The sequence below is a fragment of the Equus caballus genome, chromosome X (assembly GCF_041296265.1).
Source record: "Equus caballus isolate H_3958 breed thoroughbred chromosome X, TB-T2T, whole genome shotgun sequence".
Taxonomy (NCBI): Eukaryota; Metazoa; Chordata; class Mammalia; order Perissodactyla; family Equidae; genus Equus; species Equus caballus.
This window is the reverse complement of record NC_091715.1, coordinates 38,586,142-38,611,981: the sequence shown is the minus strand read 5'-3', so window position 1 is coordinate 38,611,981 and position 25,840 is coordinate 38,586,142. Positions and strand designations below refer to the sequence as shown.

Here is a 25,840-nt window from a genome sequence, read left to right as displayed (position 1 = left end):
AGTTGGTTGTTAAATGGTTGTCGTCATTGATTAAATCTGTTGTCAATTAAATGTGTACTAAATGTTTCCCCATTTAATTGCAGGTATGTAAACAGATATAGATATATGTATATTCAGACCCTTTGACCTGTGCACATATAGTTGTCATGCATACATGGGCCTGTTTTTTCTAACTTGGAAAAAATATTGGAATTAGCTTTGATTTTGTGCTGCCACTCACAGTTTGCTTACAGGGCGTTAATAGGGGAAGAATTGACTTACAGAAACCTTCATTTTTGGTGAACTTCCTCCACCAAACACACACAGACACCACACATACGCACTCTAACATGTTAACATTTGTCAGTGGGGAATGGGAGAAGGAGTGGGAATGTCAGACTTAAAGTGGTCCAGCTAGGAATTGGAATGTCGGGTGGATTTTCATTCAAAGCGAACCTTCTCATCCTAATCTGTTTTAGGATTATATTCTTGAAGCTTTTACCAGGGCACGTCATCTTCTTTTGTCTCTTTTTGCCATTCTGTAATAGAGAGGGAAAAGTAAGGGAGACTCTGAACCAGACATGGCCACGTGAACCAAACATGACTGTGAACCGTCATGGCCGAGTAGGAAGAGGACAAAAGATATAGAATTCCACCAGAATCTAGTACTAGGACTAGAGGGTCCTGTACTTTCTTCCCTAAAAGAATGTGATGGGAGTCAAGAAGGGCAGCTTGTGCAGTGGGAGGGCAATGCCCTGGGGTCAGAAGACCTGCTTTCCAGCTCTGGAGCTGCGCTTTGGTGGGCATGTGATTTTGGGCAGCTCGCATCACACCTTTGAGCTTTAGATCTCTCTCGTGTGAAGTGGTCCAAATAACACCTTCATGATGGGGTTGTTGTGAGAATTGGATGGGCTAATATATGTGAAAATACTTTGTAAACTACGAAATATACGGTTAAGTATATGAAGTGTAATACACAAATAAGTGGCATGTTATACCTTTTCAAGGTGCTGTAAAATTGCAGTTCATATCAGCAGATATGAATGGGGATGGGTAATTGTGTGTGTGTGTGTCTGTGTCATTTTAGAATATATTGTGAGTGTGCTTTTAGTGGAAGATTTACATTCCAATTCTTTTGCTTTGGCTAATGTCATGAATGTGAATTTACTTCATATTCAATGTATTCAAACTAACCAGAGGGATGGTCACCCAAAAGAAAGCTGAGCAGAAAGGGAAAGCTCATCTGGGATTAAAATTTGTTCCTGGCTACTTCCCATGAGGTTCACTGGGCTCATGTCTCGTCCTTGATGCACTCCTAGCCCTCCAGGTTTTAAGCCCTTGATGGAGCTTTTAAAGGCAGGTAGGCCCACAGTTGTTGATTTTTTTTAATCTATTTTTTCAAAACATTGGTGTATAAATGCATTAGCTTTAAAAAAAGGCTGAGAACAATGACTGATTTAAGAGGTAAACATAATGTGTCCGTAGTGTGTACAGGTAGCAGCACCCGGATTTGGTGACTGACGGTGTGACAAGCCCTTGAAAGATTCTCTTCTGAGCACGTGGCTTTGGGTCACTAGGCATTCCTTGACACCTTCTTCACAGCCTCAGAGAGGGGCAAGCACTGGGGAAGGCCGAAGCCTAGGCCTCTGATCCTCTGTCTGGAATGCAGGCCAGAGGACGCCCGCAGCCCTTTGTCTGGTTACACTTCATGATGGCTGCTTGATCCGGGCAGAGTTCTTTTTCCTGTGCCCTGTCTTTCCCTGATGTTGCTCAGCTGGCACACTGGGCTCTCCTGCCTTTTTAATTTTTTAGATAAGATGTTTCTGGCCCCTGTTTAATTAGGGTGTTTTGGGGATTTTACTTGTCTATTTTTGTTAAGTAGTTCTGATTGTCCAATGAGAACAGTTTATGCCTTGAGGAGTATAAGAACCATGGCTCAGGGTCCCAAGAATAGGAATTTTCCCCATCAGAATACCCACAGACCTAACGACTTAGGAGAGGTAAATCCTTGTGTGTGTGTGTTTTTTAAGGTAACCAGTGAATATACAGAAACAGTGAGAGGGCTGCGGTTTTGCCACCTCTTTCTGAATAGTTGTTAGCTCTTATATTGGTATAAATGTATCAACTTATATACATATACATAAACTTATAAACATACATATAAACTTATAAACGTGCCCATCTTAAGTAGAACCACCTGTTTCTTGTTTCCCCACATCTATCTCTATTGTCCCTCCCAGGCTCCAAAGATTAATCGAGGTGAATGTCAGGAGACACGTCAGATCCCATGAGCAGATACTTAGGACACTCTGTTTTCTGATACTGAATTAAGCGGAAAGCTCCTTAGATAACACTTTCATACTTTATTAGTTGCAAACTTATATCTTTAGTGATCTTCTCAAGCACCACCAGATCTGGAAGTGACTAGCTGAATCACTAGAGTGAAATAAATAAATCTATGAAAATGATTGGTCTACTTGCCCATGTGTGTGCACACACACACACTCTTAACGTAATTTAATATAATCAGCTGGAGTAGTTTTCTCTGAAATTTGCTAAGCCCCTGCTTGCTCGCTCAGTGATTGGCGGGACTAAGGAATTTTAAAACCATGATGTTCAAGGCTAAATAGTATTATTCAGGAGGAATTTCAGCTATTACTTGACGTAATGGGAGCAGTAAGTCTCACTTTGTAGAGAATTTTAACGTGTTTCTAATGCTCACTGGCAAAGATCACAATGTGATTCCTGCTTTTTTGTTTTATTCAGAGACACTTTTTCAGAAATCTTGGGTCTATTCTGGCCTATGCCTTCTTGGGGACTGCTGTTTCTTGCTTCATTATCGGGTAAGTGACTCTTTGTCATATAACCAAATTAACACACTTTCCAAAGAAATGAGATCCACATGGGTTCACAGGGTCCAGTATTTTTTCCTCAGCTTTATTTAGAGATAATTGACATATACCATTGTGTAAGTTTAGGGTGCACAATGTGTTGATTTGATACATTTATAAATTGCAAAATGATCACCACCATAGTATCAGCTGCCGCCTCCATCCCGTCACATAATGACCACGTGTTTGTTGTGGTGAGAACATTTAGGGTCTTCTCTCTAGGCAACAGTCAAGTATATGATCCAGTATCATTGGCTAGAATCACTGTGCTGTACCTTAGATCTCTAGAACTTGTTCATCTTACAACTGGAAGTTTGCGCCCTTTGAGCACTATCTTCCCCTTTCCCCCACCCCCCAACTCCTGGCAGCCACCAGAGTCCAGTATTTTGATATTTGTGATGATGGCAGTTAAAATCTAGAGCTACATTGTCCAGTATGGTAGCTATTAGCTAGGTGGCTATTTAAATTGATTGTATGCATAAATAAATGGGGAGAAAAGTGACACATCTCCTGTGCAGATTTCCAAATAATTTGTATAGATATACTCCCCCTCAAGGAGATGGAGCTTAGCACTTTGATTGTGGGCTGTGCATAGTGACTTCCTTCCAAAGAGTACGGCGTGCACAGGGGGAAAACAGAGTAGCCTTACAGTGGAGAAACCTGACAAACGCTGCCTCAGCCACGTGATCCAGATTAACACCACTAGTGGTAAATCGTGTTGATACTCCGAACCTGTGATATTTGTGATGCGAATGGCACTTTACCTTTATGTCTTCCTCCCAAAAACATGTTGCCTCAGGTTAATCATGAGAAAAAAATCAGGCAAGTTCCAGTTGAGGGACATTCCACAAAATACCTGACCAGTACTCCTCAAAACTGCCAAGGACATCAAAAACAAGCAGTCTGAGAAACTGTCATAGCCAAGAGGAGACTAAAGAGACATGACAGCTAAATGTAATTTTACCCTGGATGAGACCCTGGAACAGGAAAACGGGCATTAGATAAAAAATTAAGGAAATCTGAGTGAAGTATGGACTTCAGTTAAAAAAATTAGCTGGAAAGCTAGAGATAAAGGCAGGGGCCTTTTATGCCACCAAAAAAGGAGGAGCTTAGACTTTGTCCTTTAAGAGACAAGCCATTGAAGAGTGACAAGTTAGATAACTGGCACTGGTGACGATGGGAGGCAAGCTGGGGAAAAGGCTGCCAGGGAGAAGTCGACTGCCCGGGTCTCAGCTTGTGGTAGAAGGAAGTGGAGAGGAAGGTCTCGTTTCAGGAAATATATCAAAGATGAAAGAAGCCTTTGATAAGCAGCAAAGGGCAAATCAAATTGGTAGCATAGTGCTACTGTGAATTGAAATAGAACTGTTGAAGAGTCTGGAACAGTGCCTGGTGCACAGTAGGCAAGCATTAAGTTATAGCTCTTTATTCTCGAAAGGGTTCAATTCTGCACATAGTTCTTGAGTTACTAACATAGTCAATCTACTGTTCTAGGCGCCCAGGATACAAAGGTGAACAGTGACATGGTCCTTACCATCAAGAATCTTATTATTATATTATTAGAGTCTTGGTTGTAGCGTACAGTGAGTTTATTCTGTGATTATTATTTTTTTGTTAAATTTATTCCTAAGTATTTTATTCTTTTGATGCAATTGTAAATGGGATTGTTTTCTTAATTTCTCTATTCTGTGGTTATTTTTGCTCCTCTAACGCCTACAGCTGCTGCCGCCACCACACACACACACACACACACACACACACTCTCACACTCACACACACACACACACCCCCTTAGTAACAGGTACTAGGCCTTTTAACACTCCTCACCCAATATGTAAGCTGTCCTGTAGGAAATGTGCCCTGGCCCAGTTGAAATATTTAGCTTGGTGGTCCCTCTTGGGCCATGTCACATTCTGCACAGCAGAAAGAGGGCTATGATGGCCTGCCTGACCCATGCAGCGTGTGAGGCAAGATACGGTGACGGGTACACTGATATTATAATAGGATGTGTAGAGAGTTTTGCCTCTTTTACCTTCTTTGAAATAATTCTTGGCAGAGAAGGTCGATCCCTCGGATCTTTGTGACCAACTCATTTTTTTTTCTCTTCAGCTTCATCCAGTCCGCTCATTTCCATGACTTTAAAGTACTATCTTAGAATCCTGTGACTTTTGTCACAATTTATGACACGTGATGCAGGGTTCTTTCTCTTCTTTTCTTCTCTATTACCCAGTCATTTAAGATGCCTTAACTAATTGTTGCCAATTGAAGACCATACTTAATAGTTGTAAGTAAGCAGAACTTTTAAAAATGGAATGCTTAGATGTTTCAACAAGATGACATTAACTGCAAACTATCACTTGGTGCCAAAGACGTATTTGCACATGTTCCTGGTAAGTGTCTACCCACAGCAGCTGCCTGGTGTTTGCACAAAACTCCCCTGCACTACAGTGTTCCAGTACCGCTCTGCCTGCACGTGTGCTCTGTTGCTTGATTAAGAGGGTTCTTTTCCTTCCTCCTTCTCACATAGTTTGCCTTGCCTTCTTGCAGAAATCTCATGTATGGTGTGGTGAAGCTCATGAAGATTGTGGGGCAGCTCTCAGATAAATTTTACTACACAGATTGTCTCTTTTTTGGAGCAATTATCTCTGCTACTGACCCAGGTATTTGCATATCTGACTTTACCATCATGACATTCCATTATTCAAGTCTTACAAAGTTCAGAGCCATCACTAACTTTTGTTGCGATAGGGAGACTGTAGTGTTAAGATGGGATCGTGGAGGAAGAGACCAGTAAGTGGCCTAACAAACTTAGAGAACCTTTCTCAAAAGGGCATACGTTTCCCTTTTACAATTATTATTGTTTATTGTGGTAAAAACGCATAACATAAAATTTACCATCTTAACCATTTTTAAGTGTACACTTCAGCAGTGTTAAGTACATTCACATTGTTGTGCAACCGACCTTCAGAACTTTTTCATCGCTCAAAGCTGAAACTCTATACCCATTAGACAGTAACTCCCCATTTTTCCCTCCCCTCGGTCTCTGGAAACCACCATTCTACTTTCTGTTTCTTGAATTTCACTACCGTGGATACCTCATAAGTGGAATCATACAGTATTTGTCTTTTTGTGACTGACTTATTTCACGTAGCCTAATGTCCTCAAGGTCCATCCATGTTGTAGCATGTGTCAGAATTTCCTTCATTTTTAAGTCTGAATAGTATTCCATTCTATGAATATGCCACATTTTGTTTCTCCATCCATCTACCTGTGGATACTTGGGTTGCTTCCACTTGTATTTCCCTTTGTCTTTCATTTTGGAATGTCTAATTTGGTTATAATTTTTATACTTAGACTGTCTTCTTACTCAGTGTTGTTCTTTTGACTTCTTGTAGGAAACATATCATTTGGTTTAAAATAATACCTTTTCTTAGTGGAAATGCACACTGGTACCTGTAGTGAATGTAATTTAATTTGTAATCTCCTTTTGTGCAATGTTCCTGTATAACTGCGCACTGTGACATGGTTCCTATTCATGAATCTCTTACCTTGTATTTTTCAAGTGTTAGTTGAACCAGTTCTTAAAAGTGGAATTATTATATGCCCCTCCTCCCCTGCAGCTCAAAAACAAACAAAAAAGCTCTTCTCTCCAAGTTGAGACCTATAATTAAATCAATTCACATAAACTAGTTACAGCTGTTCCTTCCTCTAATGTCAACTATTAAGAGTACATCTTAGGGAAAGAATTCATGGGGAAAGAGCTGATCCCGTCCTAATAGCGGAGATGGAAAGGTCTTCTCAAGGTCTCTGATGCCCTCCAACATTCTGGGCAGTAATGATCTTAAAGATACTAAGATTCCCCCCAACTTCACCATGACTCTTGGGGGTCCTCTAGATCAGAGCTATCCCATAGACCTTTCTGTGATGATAGAAATGTTCTATAATCTCCCCAGTCCATCATGGTAGCCACTAGCCACATATAGCTGTTGAGCACTTGAAATGTGGGGTAGTGCGACCGAGGAACTGAATTTTAAATTTTATTTTATGTTAAGTTATTTAAATTTAAATAGCCACCTGTGGCTAGTGGCTACTACATTGGGTAGCACAGCTCTAGACAGTTGTGCGGTTCTGAAAAATCTCGATGTCCCAAAAATGATTGACCTCTCTTACCCCCATATTTTATTACAAACACTAAGTAAATTGATATTGAAGACTTGACTGTTTGAAGGAGCCTGGTTTGGGAAAAGAATGTGGGATGTGGAGTTGCAGACAGAGGTTTGAGTTCTAGCTTTGTTAGTCACTGACCAGGCGGCCTGGGCACACTTTGTCTCCTCCTCGTCAGTTTCCTCATTTATGAAGCAGGAACAATGGTACCTATTTCCTAGGGCTATTGTGAAGATTAAATGAAATAAGGCATGTTAAGCATTGAGCATAGCATCTGCTAGTTATGTTGGTCTCTATGCACATCTGACTCAGGCAGAGAGTTCTCTGTTTTCCCCATGTTTTTAAAAAATAAATACCAAGTCATCACTTAACTCAAGCATGTTTCTAAAGAACACTCAGAAAAGTAACTTTATTGTTTTAATACTATGATGTCTGTGACTGTCTCCAAATGTGTGTCTGTTTGAGAAATAGATCCTTCATAAGTCTAAGAAAGGTGTTTAGTCTCTCCAAAAATATATTAGTAACTATACTTGCCTATAACTTTATTACTAATTTCTTACTAGTACCACCAACAAGCATTAGGGGAGGTTAGTGTAACAGAAAGATTACTGATATTGTTTTCTGAGCTGTTAGTGCTATATCATTTAGTTGGATAGAAAGGCTTATTTTTCCAGATTATCTTCGTAATTGTTTACTTCACTTTAATGTGTCTGTGCTGTGGCAGAAAATAATGGAAGGCATTACCATGGTATACCGTTTTTATTTGAACTGTGAATATTGGCACAGTAAAGGTTTTATATAAATGAAAGTTCTAGAAAATTGAAAGTTTAGACTTATTAAATATCAGGACATTAACTTTCACTGCTTTTTAATGGAAATCTTTCTGAAGTGTAGAATGTCTTTGTAAATTAAAAGTGTTTTACCAACTTCCTAAAAATCTGTTTGAAAACTTGGACCATAAAAGTGATAAAAACTTAAGTGCAGAGTAAGACCAAGTAGACTTCTTGTGCCTGGTGCATCAAACAGGAGTTCTGGTATTGGGATATGTAGTGGTGCTGACTGATAGGGAAGAATAAGTGTCCTTGTCCCTGATGATACTATGCTTAGCTCAAGACACCAGTCTTTGGTCTTCCCGTTGAAGGGGACACCATATGTGGGAGGTGGGGTAGGCTGCTCTGTGACCAGGAGCCCTCTCCATTCTGTGGTTATGTGTCATGGGTGCCATATGCCATCTTTGTGGACTGTTACTTTAGATGGAGCAGGGAAGAACATGTAAGTTTGCAGCCTGTGGTGCGCTGTTAGGCAGCTACAGGAGAAAATGAGTGCTGTTCCTTCCTGTGAACCATCATGAAGTGATTCTTCTCGTGTTAATTCTGTCACTTTTGTACCCCTTGAGTCAATCAGACCTACTCACAGGTTTCAAAATCTGTGACGTGTGTTGTCAGACAGTAATTCTCTAGTTGCGTCACCCAGGCTGGTCAGTCTTTTGCTTACCCTTTGAAACTCAGTTCAAATCAGCCACCTGCCTAGTTATTCTTTCCTTACTCCTTCAGCTACTTGCTCCCACAGCTCTCGAGTCAAGTCTATTCATACATACTAATACTGGCCGCTTTGTATTGAGTGTTTGCAAGGGCTAAGTGCTCTTTAGTACACAGATGCAGTGTTCGAGAATAGTTAGTTGAATGAGCAAATTCAGGTTCTTGACTTTTCCTTCTTCCTATATCTGCTATTCTTTTATTTTTCCTGCCACTTTTAGATACCTGTGCCAGTGGTCTTCAGTCAGTTCATTGTCATTTCTCAGTTCATGTCCATTCGGAAACAGCTGTTGTGACCCTGCTCTCTGATTTCAAGGGTCCTGCTGTGGAAGGAGCAGTCTATTTACTCCCCACCTTTAGAAGCCACTCACCCAGCCTGTCACCAGCCCCTCATCATCTTCCGGTTGTCAGGACCAGTATTCCTCATCTTGGTCAGGCACAAGCCTGCTCAGGAGGGGCATGGCAGGGTTCCTGCCCTGCTTTATAAGGTGATAGGCAGGGAGAATGAGAAACTGAAATTCAGAGCAGCCAAATTCAGGCTGTGTTAATTGTTATTAATATTAATTATGCAAGCTAGCTTTTATTGTCATGGATAAATGAATTAACAGTACATTATTTTTTTACTATATAGCTGTAGTATTTTAGGAAAACAGTGTTTAAAAGTCAGAAGGGCTTTCAAAAATCATGTGGCTCAAACCTTCACTTCGCTAAATCTTCGGACTTTGCTGTGTGCCAAGTTCTCATAGCCAGTTGGATGGCTTCTGTTTGTCCCTCCAGATTTACTCGTCACTCTTCTCTACCCTCCTCTCAGTGCCAGGAGGCTGACTTGTATGGAAGATTTCAAAGATTCCATTGCCTCTGGTTTCCCATTGGATTTGTCCACAGGGGAGCACCAGCGGGAGACTGTAAGGAGGGTGGAGATGGAGGGTCCCTGTGGGCTGACTGTGTCCCTTGATTGAAGGTCGCGGCTCCTGTTAGGCAACCCTCTGCACACAGCTCCTGGTTCTGGTTGTCACGCCTTCCGTGGGCCCTCTGAGCCTTGGCATGGTATAAAAGCTCCCTGTTTCCAGTGCAAGTACTGCCCTCTCCTTTGTGGTTTTCCTGTGCTCTGCCCACACTTCTATAAATAACCCTTTATTAAACACTCCTCAGATTGCTCAATTTGAGGGTGCCATCTGTTTCCTGCCAGGACCCTGACTGATAAAGTCCTGGTGCCCAGGTCTCCTGGGCTGCCAGCCCTGTGCTCTGTTCGTTGAGATTAGCCCCCACTAGTCTTGAGTCCCTGAGTGACTGAAGTGAACAGAGGCCTCCTGTGCCAACCCGCAGTGGACGTGTTGCATGAGTAACAGATAAAACTTCTCTTGGGTTCAACTTCTGAGATTTTAGGAATTTTGATACTGCAGCAGAAAGCAGCCCATCATACAGGGCCTGTTTTCTCATCTCTAAATTGGGGGAATGACAGTGCTACCCATCTAGAGTTTTATGAGGACTAAATGAGATTGTAAAATGATTAGCAATGCCTGCTTCATGTTGAGTCCTTATAATTATTGTTGTTTTTATTATTGTTGTTAGTTTTTCTTCAACATTGGGTTAAAAACAAGACAATTCTTTTGTCATATAATGATAAACTACTAGAGTAAAGGTTATGTATTATTTAGGGTTCTTCAGAGAAACAGAACAAATAGGAGGGGTGTGTGTGTGTGTGTGTGGAGAGAGAGAGAGAGATTGATTGATTGATTATAAGGAATTGGCGCCTGAGATCATAGCACTGAGCAGTCCCCAACTCTGTAGTCCAAAGGCTTGAGAACCAGGAAAGCCAGTGGCGTAGCTCCAGTTCAGGTCGAAAGGCGGGAGGAGACTGACTGCCAGCTCGAAGACAGGCAGGCCGAGAGGGAATTCTGCCTTCCTCTGCCCTTTTGTTCTGGTCAGGCCTCCAGTGGGTTGGATGAACCCACCCACGTTAGGGAGAGCAGTCTGCTTTACTCAGTCTGATTCAAGTGCTAATCTCATCCAGAACCTCACAGTTACGTCCAGAATAATGTCTAATGAAATATCTGGGCACCCCATGGCCCAGTGAAGTTGACACATAAAAACATCACAGGTTCTTTTAAGGAGCCCCAAATCTTGTTCATGTAATAATCCAGAAAATAAGAACTTTTTTTTAACCTAATCCTGAAGATTTTTCCTGTTGTGTGACCTGATGAACTGTATTTAAGGGTGGAGGAAAGCGGTTGATTTTGTGTCATGAAGATGACATGTCCTTTAGGAACCATAGCTGCTGGCACTGCCCCCGTTGATGTCTGGTTAGTGTCTGAATGCACAGAGTAGTAATTTTAGGGCCTAAATTTGTGATTATCTGGAGCAGCCTCATGATATAGTTGACATTTTTCAAATCCAAATTATTCTTTGCTTATTCTCAATAAATGAATTAAACTTTTTGAAAAGGAAGGCATAATGAGAGCAGTGTAGTTTTGCAATCTCCCTTAATCGCTAACAGAAACAGAGAAAGCAGGACAGCAAAAGAAAAAGACACAGAGACACAACTAGCCGATAGAGCAGCCCCGTGAATGCCCACATATCGACTGGCGGAGTCGAACCGGCAGCACTGCGACTTTGGAGAGGAACAGCAGCCGGGCGGGAGGAAGCGGAGCGGGGAAGAGGCGGCTGCTCATCACTTTGACTGTCAGGGAGCCCAGAAACTTCCCACAAGTGTTCACACTCAAAAGGAGGGGTCCCCACTGGCAGTAAAGAACTTTGTTGGCACCTCAGATAACAACAGTTAAAACTTGGGAGCGGGGGCTTTATGGGCTTCAATTTATGGGTGAGGGCCAGGAGACTGGAGGGGGTGTGAGGCTGCTGGAGTGAGCGGGGCCCTCAGGGCTCTCAGAAAATACTCAGCAAAGATCTCTCTAGAAGGACAGAGCCGCTCTCTAAAAATGAACTGCTAGGACCACAGACCCTGAGTGATGGGGCATTAAAGGAGAAAGATAACTCAGATACACATGGAGGAGGAGACCAAAGGAAGTGGATCTCAGAGAGTATTGGGGAGGTGGCTATACCCAGAGGCCGTATTTTTAATACTTCAATGTAAAACCAGAAGGGGGAGCCCTAGACCCACGAAACTGGGATAGCTGTTCTGGGCCTTCTCCCCACTACCCACCTCACTTAATGTGAGCAGCAGAAATGGATTGAAGTTGAGCTTCATGCAAACATATTGTAAGGAAAAATGAGGGTAACCCCTATGAATAGTAAAGTTACAAATAGTAAAGTCATATCAGAAAAATAGGGTCCCAATGAAACTTTATTACTGTTCCAGCAGAAGCTAAAGGAAATTAAGAAAATGATAGAAGTTATGAAAGAACTGTATAATCAGGATTGGAAAATTCAGAAATGAGAGGACCAAACAATAGGCATTATGAGAAGAGAGCCAACAGAAAGGAATGGAGGGGGAACCCATGGAGTAAGAGAGGTATAAAATATTTTTTAAAATAAATTTTAAAAATGGGCAAAACCAAATGATAGTGTCAGAGAATATGCATTGGATGATCAAACTATAAGGAACTGCAAAGAAATGATTACTATAAAATGACGTTAGTGGTTACTTTTGAGTGAAGGAAGGGGTTTAAGATTGGGATGGAACATATGAAGGGACTTCCAGGGGGGCTGGCAAAGTTCCATTTCTTGAACTGGATGATGGTTACAAGAGTGGTTGGCTTATAATAACTCACTAAGCTAAGTATTTGTTTGGTTTGGTTTTCTATTTGTATCAGTTAGTAATGCCTAATACTAGGTTAACCAAATAGCTGTTTATCTTGACTAATGGTCCTGAGCAGGTGTCCAGGCACTCGGTTTTTCTAGTGCACAACCCTGGGGTTTCAGACGCGCGTTAGTTGCCCCATGGAGGCAAGATGACTGCACTGTGTCCAGCCTCTCCGCCTCTTCCAAGCAAGAAGAGCTGGCACTCACTGCAAGGGAAGCTGGGGAAGTGGGTTTTTAGTTTTTAAAGTCCTTATGGTGGAAATTAACAGAGTAGAAGGCGATTCGGTGTGAGTGTTGAGAGAGAACCCTGCCTGCATGTGTGTATCGAGAGCAGCAGTTCTTAACTAGGTGTGATTTTGCCCCCCAGGAGACATTTGGCAACGTCTGTAGACATTTTTCTTGTCTTGGGGGCCAGTGTGCAGTGCTACTGGTATCTTGTGGGTAGAGGCCAGGGATGCTGCTATAGCCCTAAAGTGTGCAGGACAGCCCACCACAATAAAGAATGATCTGGCCCAAAATGTCAGTAGAACTGAAATTGAGAAACTCCAAAACCCTTTCAGTGGGTCCATAAGGTCAAAACTGATTTAATAATGATAGTAATACATTATTTGTCTCTTTCACTTTCATTCTTTCACAAGTGTACAGTGGAGTGGAGTTTTCCAGAGGCTGCATAACCTGTGATATTGACTGTTGATTGAATGCAGAAACAAATATGAGAACCATCTGTCTTCCAGTAATCCAGATGTTAAAAAGATTTGAAAAAATGTGAAACCAATGGCTCTCCTCTCACTAATTTTTTTTGTTCTGGAAAATGTAGTCATTTTTCATGAAAAATATGTTAATGTATAATGGGTATATTAGTAATTATAAATGAATAAATATTTAATTTTTTTCTGTTTTATTTAATACAGTAAATATTGATAGCTATAGCCCACAAAACTAAAGTTCTTTGGGGGCCTCAGTAATTTTTAAGAGTGTAGAGGAGTCCTGAGACCAAAAGTTTAAGAACTGCTGATCTAGAGAATGGCTGATTTTCGAATGCCTAGGAAATGTGAAGACTACAAGAAGTATAATTATGTAGTCTGTCATAAACGAAGACCTTCCTTTTTGCTCAAGCCTTTATTAAAGCCTTCTCTGTGCCTAGACCCTATGCTGGGTTCTGGGAGCACACTGGTCAACAAAATAGGGTGTCTGCCTTCAAAGAGATTTCAACTCACCGATGGAGCCAAATCACATGAATGTGGTTATTTTTTTAAGTTCTGTAGTAGAGATATTTTCAAAGTGTGTTGGGATTACAGTGGGAAGCGCAGTGTTTCGGGGCAGCGTTATTGGATCAAGCATCATATCACACCTCATTCCCATTGGGAAGATTGCCACTTTCCTTTCTGCCGTACACAGACAACCCGTCTTTGACTCCCTTACTGTCTCCCAAACCACCCTATCCCGCCAAAGATAGGATTGGCCTCTATAAATTTGTCATCAGTGGCTTAAAGTTAGAAACTGAAACTAATTTGATATGTTTTTGGCCCACTTTTTAGTGACTGTACTGGCGATATTTAATGAATTGCATGCAGATGTGGACCTTTATGCACTTCTGTTTGGAGAAAGCGTCCTGAATGATGCTGTTGCCATTGTCCTCTCCTCGTAAGTAACAATATTTCTCCCCGGGAAGAGAGACTCTGGCTTCCTGAATGCTCTGGGCTAGATTCAGAGGCCTGTCTTAAAAGTGTTAAGTATTGAATCGGGTGTTTTTCTAAATGATGTTTATCAACTTTGTTGGTAAAGTTATGCTGCTTTGTCCAGTTGGCGGCAATCTGAATGCTGATATCAGATTCAGAGTAAATTGCATGAATACACCATGGAGAGTGCTCGGCAGACTGTAGATACCTGTGGTTGTCGATATTTTTAGGTACCATGGTGTAAAACAGCACAGTCCTTTTTAACTCTCTCTTCTTTTTAAACTCCAGGTCTATTGTTGCCTACCAGCCAGCGGGGCTGAACACTCACGCCTTTGATGCTGCGGCCTTTTTCAAGTCCGTTGGCATCTTTCTAGGTATATTTAGTGGCTCTTTTACCATGGGAGCTGTGACTGGTGTTGTAACTGCTCTAATATCCTTTTTGCAGTTTCTGCCCCTGCCTGGGTATAATTATGTGGCATGACACTTATAAAGAGAAAGTTCTCAGTTCTTCCTTTCAGGTCAGAATCTTGAAGAGGTTGTTCCACTGGGGTCTGGGGGCTCCTGAAGTGTGTCCCTTTGGTGAAAGATGGCAGTCGAGTACCTAGCTAAGGGTCTGAGAAAATGTTTGGGAGTGTAACTCTAGGCTTAGCCCTGTCTCACCTTTGTGTTTTCTCCTCCTATGAACCAGTTGGAGACAGGAGCTCTGGGAAAGCATCAGTTTTAGGGGAGTGAAAAGAGCTGAAAAGCCAGGAGGAGGCTGGGAATCAGGGACCACCTCACGGGAGGCCGGGAGGAAGCAGGCTGAGAAGTACTTTAGCCTCAACCTCGCGGCTACTGTCTACTGGGCTAACGTGGCCCTACCTAGCCGGGGGCTGTCAGTGGGAATACTGTAAGGTGGTCTTCCTTAAGCAAAGGACTGCGCACAATATTTAGTCAAAAACCAACCAAGCAACCAACAAACATAAAAGCGAAGTGTGGAATGAGCAGGCAACCCCTCCACAGGTGTGCTGAGCCGTTCATCCTCTCTTCGTGGGCATTTGGATCACTCCTGTCCAATACAAATGTAGTGGGAGCCACAAATGTGAGTCACATCATTTCAGCCTGCAGTCAGTACACAAATTGTTAACAAAACTTATACAAATTATTACTGAGATTTTGTGCGTTCAATTTGTGTACTAAATCTTTGAGATATCATGTGTATTTTGCTCTTAGAGTACATCTCAATTCAGACTATCCACACTTTAAGTGTTCAGTAGCCACCCGTGACTGGTGGCTATCATACTGGACAGCGCAGATTTAGATGGCTTTCTTCACAGAAGCCCTTTTGATGCCCTGGGGACTCATATTGCTCAGTGAAACCACTCCTGAGATGGTTCCAGGCTGGCCCACCATGGAATGGCAGTGTTAGGAGGGGAATCTCTGGTCCCAAAAGGTGACACCAGCACCTGGTAGTTGCCCCAAGAGTTGTGCATTTCTTTCTTTCTTTCTCATGCATTCATTAGGCACCTGCTGTGGACTCAGGCTCTAATGACCCATAGATGTCCGAGTGTCACCACCTTGTCTTCCCAGGCCTGCCTGAGGCACTCCCGGCGCTTCCAAAATTACCCTGCCAGTCACACCTCAGGCCAACACTGTGCCCCTCAGAACTGTGGACATTGTAAGGAGCACAGAAAACCCATTTCCAGTTTCTTTAGAAAACTTAAATTTTTTTAAACAGCTTTATTGAAATAAAACTCACGTACTAGACAATTCACCCATTTGAAGTGTACGATTCAGTGGTTTTTGGTGTATTACATTACTAATTTTTTTAAATTGCGGTAAAATATATATAACATGAAATTTGCCGTTTTAGCCATTTTTAAGTATACAATTCAGTGGCATTAAGTACAACCACAGTGTTGTCTAACCATCCCCACTATCTGTTTCCAGAACTTTTTCATCATCCTAAACAGAAACTGTGTACCCATTAAACAATATCGCCTCTTTCCTCCTTCTCCCAGCCCTTGGTAACCTCTGTTCTACTAGAAAGCTTAATTTTTGTTACTTTAAATCCAAGCAGAAGCTTTGGGGCCCCAGAAGAAGAGTTGAAGGGAGAGGCTAGCCCCTAGGGAGGGGGTCCTGGGCCAGTAGAGTGTGGTTCTTGGTGACCCTGCTACTTGCTCCTGGAGACGAGTTCCTTGACAGGGGCCGACGTGACCAAGTTTACCAAGCTGCATTGCTTCCCCCTGCTGGAGACGGCACTCTTCTTCTTGATGTCCTGGAGCACGTTCCTTTTGGCAGAGGCCTGTGGGTTTACAGGTGGGTTTTCTCTACCCTTGGGCCTCCCTTCTCCCCACAGTAGCGGGGTCTGTGGGAGCTGGAGGGGAGGGAAGAATTCTTAAATAGCAGCTGCATGGAGTTGATTAACTGCTCACTGAGTGTCCATATGGAGGATTGCTGAGCAAGGCTGGTGTTCTGCCTTATGGATAATTTAATCTCCCAAAGCTACGTATTTTTAAAGGATAAAATTTATTGTTTCAAACTCAGTTATGTCTTTGAGTACTTATTCTAACTAGAAGTAGATGTTTAGCTGCAAAGCTTACTGAATATATTAACATTATTTGTAGGCTTCTCTAGATTGCTTTGTAATTTTACAAATAGTAGCAATAACAAGCAAAATGTGTGTCCTTTTAAGGATAATTTTGCATCTACTCAGATGAGTGTGAACACAGTTTTTCCTTGTTTTGTCTCTGGTCTGTTTAATCATTGTTTTTCAATACTTTGTTTTTATGGTGCCAGTTTTATATATTAATGTGAGTGATCATGTGGTTTTAGTTCCTCACATTCTCTGATTAGAAAAAAAAATCACTGAATTTTTCCATTAGAAAACTCAAGTACAATTGCTATACATAAATCCAGGTAGCTAGGAAGTCTTTTTATCATGTTTTCAAAATACTGCAACATCTTTATATGCATCGTTATAAAATGTCTCACTTCCTTAAAACTTGGCAATTATCTGTAAATGTGTAGGCAGAGTCCCAGGTGTGTCAATTGTTTTGCACAACAAAATGGTTACCATCAACCAGAAGTCTGGATCATCAGGGCTTGCATAAATGATATAGTACTCTGATCCATTTTGTCTGAAGCCCTAGACCATGCAAAAATACAAAGCATTGGTCTGCAGTTAAATTCATTCATTCTAAGATCGGAGAGGAATATGACAAAAGTGTCTGATAGGCGCTCACGGTCTCTTTGAGGGAATGAATGCTAAATGCCAAATACATGATAAATTCAGTAGGAATTTAGAGGAAGGGAGAGAATGCCCTTAAAGCTGGAGCACGGCGAAAGTCAGGGGCCTTGGCTCTGAAGGAAGGCAGGATTGGGAGAAAGAAAGGTTGATATGAGTGGTGAGGGCAGGGGGAGCTTTCAATACAGTAGTCCCCCCTTATTTGTGGTTTTACTTTCCACGGCTTCAGTTACCTGCAGTCAAGTGAAATATGGTCTGAAAATATTAAATGGAAAATTCCAGGAATAATTCACAAGTTTTAAATTGCACGCCATTCTGAGTAGCGTGATGAAATCTCACACCGTCTGTTCCATCCCGCCCGGGACGTGAATCATCCCTTTGTCCAGCATATCCATGCTGTGCTATATAGGAAAAAGCATAGTATCTACAGGGTTTGGTACTATCCATGGTTTCAGGCATCCACTGGGCTCTTGGAACGCATCCCCGGCGGATAAAGGGGGGATTGCTGTAATAGGAAACTTTCAGAAATATTCAGGAAGTTACATATGCCGGGCTTGCCTACCTTAACTTTTTGTTTCAGCAAGGATTTTTCCTACTTCTTTTTTTCCATTGATTTTTTTTTTTTAACTCTCTCACCAGGCGTTGTAGCTGTGCTTTTCTGTGGAATCACACAAGCTCATTACACGTACAACAATCTGTCGGTGGAATCAAGAAGTCGAACAAAGCAGGTGAGAGTGAGCCCTGGGTCCTCAGGAGTTACCTGCGAACGCAAGGGAGGGGACCCGCAGGGTTTACAGAGGCTTCCTTTTCCCTTTCTGTGCAGCTCTTTGAGGTGTTACACTTCCTGGCAGAGAACTTCATCTTCTCCTACATGGGCCTGGCGCTGTTTACCTTCCAGAAGCACGTTTTCAGCCCCGTTTTCATCATTGGAGCTTTTGTATCCTTTTTTGGTTCCACCATTTTCTACGTGGAGAGGCGACCACTGCTGGGGAAGCTATAATAATTTCTGTCTGGGAGGGTGACTGAGCCAGCGCTAGTTCATGGTATTTTTATGATGAGAAAAAGAAGGATTAAGTGGTTCATAAAGCGAAATGTATTTGATTTAAAGATGGTGATTCTGAGATTGTCCTTTCTGCATTTTCTCTGCAAGGTGGCCTTTCCGTTGTGCTGGTGCTTGGCAGGTGGTAGTTTGTTTTGTAAAGCGCCCTTCTTAGCAGATCTAAAAGTCAGCAACCGTGTCAGTCCCCCAGATTATTTTTATTTCATTGCCGTGTGAATTGCAATCCAGGAGGTTCCCCGTCTGGAAGACCTGAAGATTCTGTTCCTCCTGCTTGTGACTGCACACCCGGTGCAGGCAGCCCTTCCTTCTGCTGCCCAGGGGAGCCTGCAGGCCATGAGCGCGCCTGGCCCGAGCTCTCCTGCTGTTACAGATCACCGTGGAAGAGACTCTTGTTTTTCCAAAAAAAAAAAAAAAAAAAAGAGAGAGAGGAAGAAAAGATAAAATGGAAAAGTACTTGGTTCTTTGATGTAGTCCTGTTGTGAGCACAGAGTTTGGGAAAGAGAGTTTTGGGGGTTGGCGTCTGTCAGGTGAGGAGGGTTATGAATGCCCAGCCATGGATCAACAGCTGAGGGTTTTGCTCGCTTGGCCTCAGATCCTATTGTTTTTGTTTAAAGTGAACTTTTCTGGGGCTTGGAACAGTAGCAGTCCAGCTCAGCCTGGATTTCAGAATATTGAGCAGGCCTCCCCTATGGCTGGGCATTCACTTTTGCCTTTTCTAAGGCCTCATGGGTATCCTTAGATCTTGGGATGCTGGCAAAAAAGGAGCGTTTTTGTCTTCTGGGCTTTTCATTTATTGTGCAGGAATAACTGATACTCACTAAGCAGCTATATAGCAATAGTGGCCTAATGCCATGCCAGAAGCCTTCCACTCAGGGTGTTATGTGCTTCAGCTGGGGCTCATTTCTTGGATTTGCATGCTCAATGGACGGACAGCTAAAAATCAGAGGAGTCAGTGTTTTTGTTCTTGATTAAGAAAGACCTTGCACGTCGTTCGATTTGTATTCCCAGCACAGCATCCTGTGAGAGAGAGTGAAAGCGCAGACCTTGTTTACAGTTGAGGCCTCATGGAGGGCGGGCTGGGTCCTCTGAATCCTGAAGGCCGGTGACCACTTGAGGACTTTTGCATGGCTTCTGGGATAGAATGTGCTTTATAAGCACTACCTGTTTCCTTCTGTTAAAAACAAAGCAAAATCAAACCAAAGAAAAAGATAAAAGAAGAAGGAGAGTCAGTTCTTAACCCCGGATAAGGCAGAAGATAGTTCCGCCCTCGCTTCTGTCTGAAACAGCTGCAGCTCTGGCAGCTGGTGCTTTGCCGAAACGGAAACTCCCTGTTCCTCTGGCTTGCACAGTGGTTTCCTTCTGTGACCAGTGCAGTGTGCATCTCTCTGCTGGGCTCTGTTCTAAACTCAGCAAATGATGAATGACCGGCTTCCCTGAATTCTTTGGTTTCCACAGTGGAGTTCCTCTTCCACACTCCTCCTTTTCCATTTCTTACATCTCCAAAAGACACTCCAGCCACTTAGGTAGAGAAATCGCCCCAGGTCAATTCTTGCAAGGACTATGAATGTGTTAGGAATACTTTCAGTTTCCCCACATCTTATTTGTAGGATCTTCTGGTCATTGGAGCCCCTCATGTTTACTTCACCCTGAAGCTTGTGTGCGAGCTCTTACCCGGCAAACTTTCTCTTTATAGTTTGACTCAGGGGTTAGTAATTTTTTCTGCTTGTGATTTTTCTCCCAATAGAGCCCAACACACTGTTTGCTTCTCTCAACTCCCCACCCCTGCCCTTCACTTGTTTCTGGACTCGTTTTTAGATAGATCGGAGACTTGGTCCATACCAGTTTAATTAAGTCAAGAAGTTACAAGAGGGTGTTTAACAGGCAAGAAAGTATCTCTATGAGCCAGAAGGTTGGGAAAGTTGGCCAGTTGAATCCCACTTGTTGTTGAGACTTGTTCAGAAGGGAACTAGACAGCCTGGCTTCTTTGCGCAACTCTCCTAATCATAACGAGGCGTTACGGCATTCCTGAAATCCTCTGCTCAATCAGAGGTTGTGTGAAAGTGCCATTCTGGAAACTGTTCGGCCCTTAACCTCCACCTGGTGGTCAGGTTGCCATCTTCCTGGGCAGAGCTGCACATATCTACCCGCTCTCCTTCTTCCTCAACTTGGGCAGAAGGCATAAGATTGGCTGGAATTTTCAACACATGATGATGTTTTCAGGTAAAAAAAAATTAATGTAAAGAAAACAGTTTTATTCAGCAGTTGTTTTTAGTGCCTTTGAGTTGATTCTGATTCCTAGTGACCCTGCGTACACCAGATGCCAGGCCTTTTTGTGCCATCCTCTCACCTTTTAGTGCTCTATCATCAGACAATGGTCCGCTGCTGTTCATAGGGTTTTCATGGCCAGTTTTTCAGAAGTGCGTGGCCAGGCCCTTCTTCCTAGTCTGTCTTAGTCTGGAAGCTCCACTGAAACCTGTCCACCACAGGTGACCCTGCTGGCATTTGAAATACTGGTGGCACAGCTTTCAGCGTCGCAGCAACACGCAGCCACCACAGTATGACAGCCGACACATGGGTGGTGAGGTTCCCTGACCGGGAAATGAACCTGGGCTGCGGTGGTGAGAGTGCTGAATCTTAACCACTGGACCACCAGGGCTGGCTTTATTCACCAGGCAGTGTTAGTATGATTAAAATATAATCAGTAAGGCTCATAAAAAGACAAATTCAAGTTTCTGGTTCTTTTGTATCCCCTGCAGTGCTGAATAGACAGATGTACATGTTAAATCGGGTTAGTATTGATTTTGCAAACCATGCTACCAAATGTGAACATTCTCCCCTAAAGTATTTGCATCTTTATTTTCTCTCTACCAGCCAAGGGACCTGGAGATATATACGTATTTAAAGTGCTTGATTGTTTCCTAGTAGATGTTCATAACTGTTAATCTTTCAGAAGGGCTCCAGGCCTAAAATTAGAAGGAAAAATAGGTCTTTAATGAGAAAAAATATGGGCCAAGTCACTCAACACCTCTTAGCTGCAGTGTCCTCTCTTGTAAAATAATGAAATTGAGCTAATTAGTTGAGGTCCCTCCTAGCTCTAACTTTGATGGAGCAAAAGAAATAAATATACTCATATAAGCAGAATAAACCGCCCACGAGAAGACTACAGCTGTGATCGTTTTCTTGATTTACACTGTCTCCCAGATGCCCCCTTCTCCACTATAAAGCTGAGAAGTGTGGAGAAGCCACTGAGGGGACAAAGGACAACAAATAAATATGTGGAGGTAAAGAAACGAAAAAGCAATTGGCATGAGTAGATGGTGCAGTGAGAGTGGTAAGCGTCAGATGAGACCCAAGTTCCAGCCTCTCTGCAGAGCAGAGGAGGATATGTTGAGACAAAAGGCCACTGGGACCCTTAAAGTTCCCTCTGTCCTGTGTGGGGGAGGAGGGACTGTACAAGAGGCAGAGGAGCAGCTCTTGACTGTCATGCAGTCATTCTTGGGGGCCTCAGAGAGTCACACTGAAATCACACCAACAGGCACGGCTCAGCAGAGCAGTCACTTGGTCTAGTACCCACTCGCATCTGCACGTAAATATACAGCCTGCCATAATGATCTGCTTTCACTCTGACAAGCGTTTGTTGAGCATCCTCTTGTTAGAAGCCACAGTTCTAGGTTGTGCAGGATACAGAGCCCAGCTTCCTTCAAGGAGCTCACAGTCCACTGGAGGGAGACAGGTGTACAAAGAGCTAACTTTTTCCAAAGAGAGAGTGGTGAATTGCACAAAAGAGTATGGAATAAATGTGGAGAAGAGGAGGGCCCAGGGCCATCTTCACAAAGCGGGTAACCTTCGAACTGGGCTTGGAAGAAATGGAGTTTAGGAGGCAGCAGGTTGGAAAGCTAAGGAAGCATTGCCATGTGTGGCTTGTTAGGAAAGGGTAGAGTCTAGTTCAAATGTAAGGAACATGGAGGAATGCAAAAAGAGGGTGTGCCTGGAAAGGAAGATCACATGCAAACTGGTGTGAACCTTTAGGTTGCATAGGAATCACCTGTTGGGCTGGTCAAAGCAGGTTGCTGGGCCCCATGGCCAGAGTGTGATTCTGAGGGTATGGGGTGGGCCCTGTGAATTTACGCTTCTAATGTGTTCTCTGCTGCTGCTGGTTTGAGAACCACCGCTGGAGTCTAGGCCATGGAGAAGCTCCAGTGCTGTGCCAAAGAGTTTGGGCTTTACTCAGGAGCAGCTGGGGAACATTGGAGGTTTCTGAGGGAGGGCAGTGTCAAGATCCCCCTTAATATTAGGAAAATGCTGGTGGAAAAGAGAAAGATGAATTGGAGATAACTCGGTCACCTAGATAAACTTAAAATATGTTTGTTATCTTCTGTACTAAAAGACTGAAAAGCACACAGTGCTGTTTAAAGATGTCTTCTAGAAAAATTATTTCTTGCTGGGAGAAATCCAGCTATGAAAAGGAACTCACACTTCAAGGCTATGAAATACCAGAGGTTTCGCTCTCATATTGCTTGCAATGTTTACCTAATAAAGAAAAATGTAGCACACGTTGTCTCTCTCTGACCCCCAAGTTTTCTTCTTTGAGACAACATCCCTTTAAAGGTTTAAATATTGGTCGATGACATAGTTAGCTGTAGGGTGATCTAGATATATATAAATATTTCACTAGGACAAGTTAATAGGAAATATTAACTTTGCTTTTTGTATAACTTATTGAGTCACTCTTTAGTGAATTATAGTAAAATTCTCAGATTAATGAGATTTTGAAATTATTGAGAGTGGTGAGAAAATGTGCAAACAGATATAGTGGGTATAACTTCATTCTCTCATATAATATACATACAGTCATGTCCTTGATGAATAGGAATTTATGCTAGATATCTATTAAAGACCATGGATTCAGTCTTTACTATAGAATAAATTATGAGTATGAGGGAGGAACAAAAGGACTTAGAACGATAAACTCTAAAACATTCAAATGATGGTACTTAATCTTAATACCCATTAATGTAGATCAGGGTCAGCAAACCATGGCCCCGGGGCCAAATCTGGCTGCTGCCTGTTTTCATGTACCTCGAGGGTTAAGAATGGCTTTTACAGATGAATATTTACAATCCGTTTCACGATCATGGACACTAACTTTGAAACCCAGTTAAGTGAAATATGCCCCCCAAAAGAATTCCATTCTTTTCTTTGGTAGACCTGTATTACAACAAATTATACCCAGTTATTATTATATTCTCGGTTTTTGTTAATACGATTTTGTGGAAATTTGTTTTCTCTCTTTTATATAAGTACCTACATAATATCCTTGATTCTTCCTCTTGGCCCACAAAGCCTAAAATATTTAATATCTGGGCCTTTACCGAAAAAATTGTCAACCACTGACATAGATCAGGTTATAACGTTACTTCTCTGCGTGGCTTTGCTAAGGAAATGATGAACTGTTTTGTGGTTCATGGTACGCGGCCACAGATCTGCATTTGACATACTGATCCCTAGCTTGTTTCTGAAGTTAATAATGACTAAGCCATGCTTGGGTGGTGCTTGGATCACAGACTTAGAGAGCTTAGATTATTATTTCTTATTTATCTTTGTACTTCATGTGACTAGCAGGAGAATTATTTCAGTAATAAAAGAGTGTTGTTATTCTAAAGTGTGCTGTACAAAGTAGTGCAGTTTTTCTCATTGCATTTGGGCATTTTGGAAAAGAAAACTTCAAATAGGAGAAAATCATATTCCTTTGAGGTTCTTCTTTCTGAATAAAATTCAACTTGACTCCCAAAGCACAAGTGGATACAGTTTCTTAGCTCGGGTGGCAGCAGTGGATTTGAGGACACACTGTCGTTGTCCTTATAACCAGGAGATCTTGCTCTTTGGTCCCTGTAGGCCTCAGGGGAGCGATGGCATTTGCTCTGGCCATCCGAGACACGGCATCCTACGCTCGCCAGATGATGTTCACGACCACTCTCCTCATTGTCTTCTTCACCGTCTGGATCATTGGTGGAGGCACAACGCCCATGTTGTCATGGCTTAATATAAGGTTGGTTTGAAACCAAGGCCAGTTTTGTGTCTAACTATGTCACGATGCCCATGCAGGGTGTGATACAGCTTAGTGCATGGAAGGTTTTCATTTTGCTTTGGGCAGAGATTAAAAATAAAAAACGATAAGTAAAAATTCAGAGTATTGAATTTTCCAGGAGAAAAAAATGTTGTCATTAAAATTTTTGTATAAAAACAAGGAATTAGAAACACCTGGACCTTGCTAGAGCAGCGACATTAGGGCAAGATTTCAGAAAGTCTTAAAGCTGCAGGAGGGAGAGTAGACACAGCTGCTGGCGATGTCTGATAGTTCATATTCCTTCGAAATCAAACCTAAGGCCTTAAAAATAATCTCATTAACCAGAAATAAAAAGAGGCAATTAGAGTTTTGTTTTAAGAGGAAACTGTATGCTGTGTCTCTTGTTGCTTGAGTGCACAAAAGAGGCGACATTTCCTGCATAACCCTCATTTGTTGCAGCCTCGTGGGCGTCCCCTGCCTGTGGTTTTGTAGCTGTGTCAGGATGCAGGGGCAGTGACCTGAGTTTGAGTTTTTAAGAACATTTGAATTCCAAACTGTGCTTGTGAGCTCTAGTACCTTACAGTAAAGAGGACACTGGGACAGGGGTCAAGAGACCCACAGGCCAACTCTGGCTCTGGTTTAAAGCAAGCCACTCATGTCTTTGGGCCTCGGTTTCCCTCAGTGTTAAATGAAAGGACACTGTCAGATTTCCTCTAGGTCCCTTCAGCTCGAAGTGTGCGCTCTGCATCATTGGTGCGAAGTGCTCTCGCCGCCTGCCTCAGTTTCAGATCTGCAGAGGGTGAATGTTGACCGAGAACAAGAAGACGCTTGGGTAGTGCATAGATGTGAAGAAGAATTCTCTGAAAAGCCACAAGGTGGCAATGTTTTTTTTTGCTGGCTTTTAGTTTATTCCCTTCTCTAGAAGATCGAATGCATGGGACTGACAGTGCAGAGCATGCCTATCTTGGAGGAGAGAAGAGGAACAAGGATCTCACAGTCATCCTTGGAGTCAGGGAGAAGACTGGAATTTGAGAATGGTCTCCTCCATCAGGGACTTCTTAGACTGGTGGCAGGCAGGGATTCCTGGGCTTGGCCACTGCCAGCTGCACCATTTCTGGGCTAGTGTGTCTCAGCCTTAGATCCGGGGGTGTCTGCAGAACCTAGGTGGGGCTTGTCAGTGACAGTCATATAATAGCTAACACTTGTGCTGCAGGCGTTGTTCGAGATGCCATGCGTATGTTAAGATAATCCTCCTAACATTCCTATAGAGCAGCTACTACTATTCATCTTTGTTTTGGAGCTGGAGAAACTGAGGCACAGAGCAATAACTTGCCCAAGGTCACAAAGCTTTAAGTGAACGAACTGGGATTTGAACCCAAGCAGTCTTGCCACAGAGTCTACACTCTGTACTGTGCTGTACCACCTGTAAGGCTTGCTGTATTAGGGACTGTTTTTATGTTGTAAAGTTTGGGATGATTAGAAT

At 42.6% G+C, this 25,840-nt stretch overlaps 1 protein-coding gene across 2 annotated transcripts in view; it reads left to right on the top strand.

Annotated features, from left to right (window-relative positions):
- Positions 1–25,840, top strand: part of SLC9A7 (solute carrier family 9 member A7) — a 155,863-nt gene that overhangs the window by 77,927 nt on the left and 52,096 nt on the right. For both annotated transcript variants that reach the window (XM_023634158.2, XM_023634157.2), the window contains exons 4-12: positions 2,746–2,822; positions 5,415–5,527; positions 13,864–13,969; positions 14,293–14,434; positions 16,197–16,302; positions 17,870–17,958; positions 18,054–18,167; positions 20,399–20,510; positions 24,186–24,339. In XM_023634158.2, coding sequence (XP_023489926.1) covers positions 2,746–2,822; positions 5,415–5,527; positions 13,864–13,969; positions 14,293–14,434; positions 16,197–16,302; positions 17,870–17,958; positions 18,054–18,167; positions 20,399–20,510; positions 24,186–24,339 — 1,013 coding nt within the window. The remainder of the gene's footprint in view (positions 1–2,745; positions 2,823–5,414; positions 5,528–13,863; positions 13,970–14,292; positions 14,435–16,196; positions 16,303–17,869; positions 17,959–18,053; positions 18,168–20,398; positions 20,511–24,185; positions 24,340–25,840) is intronic.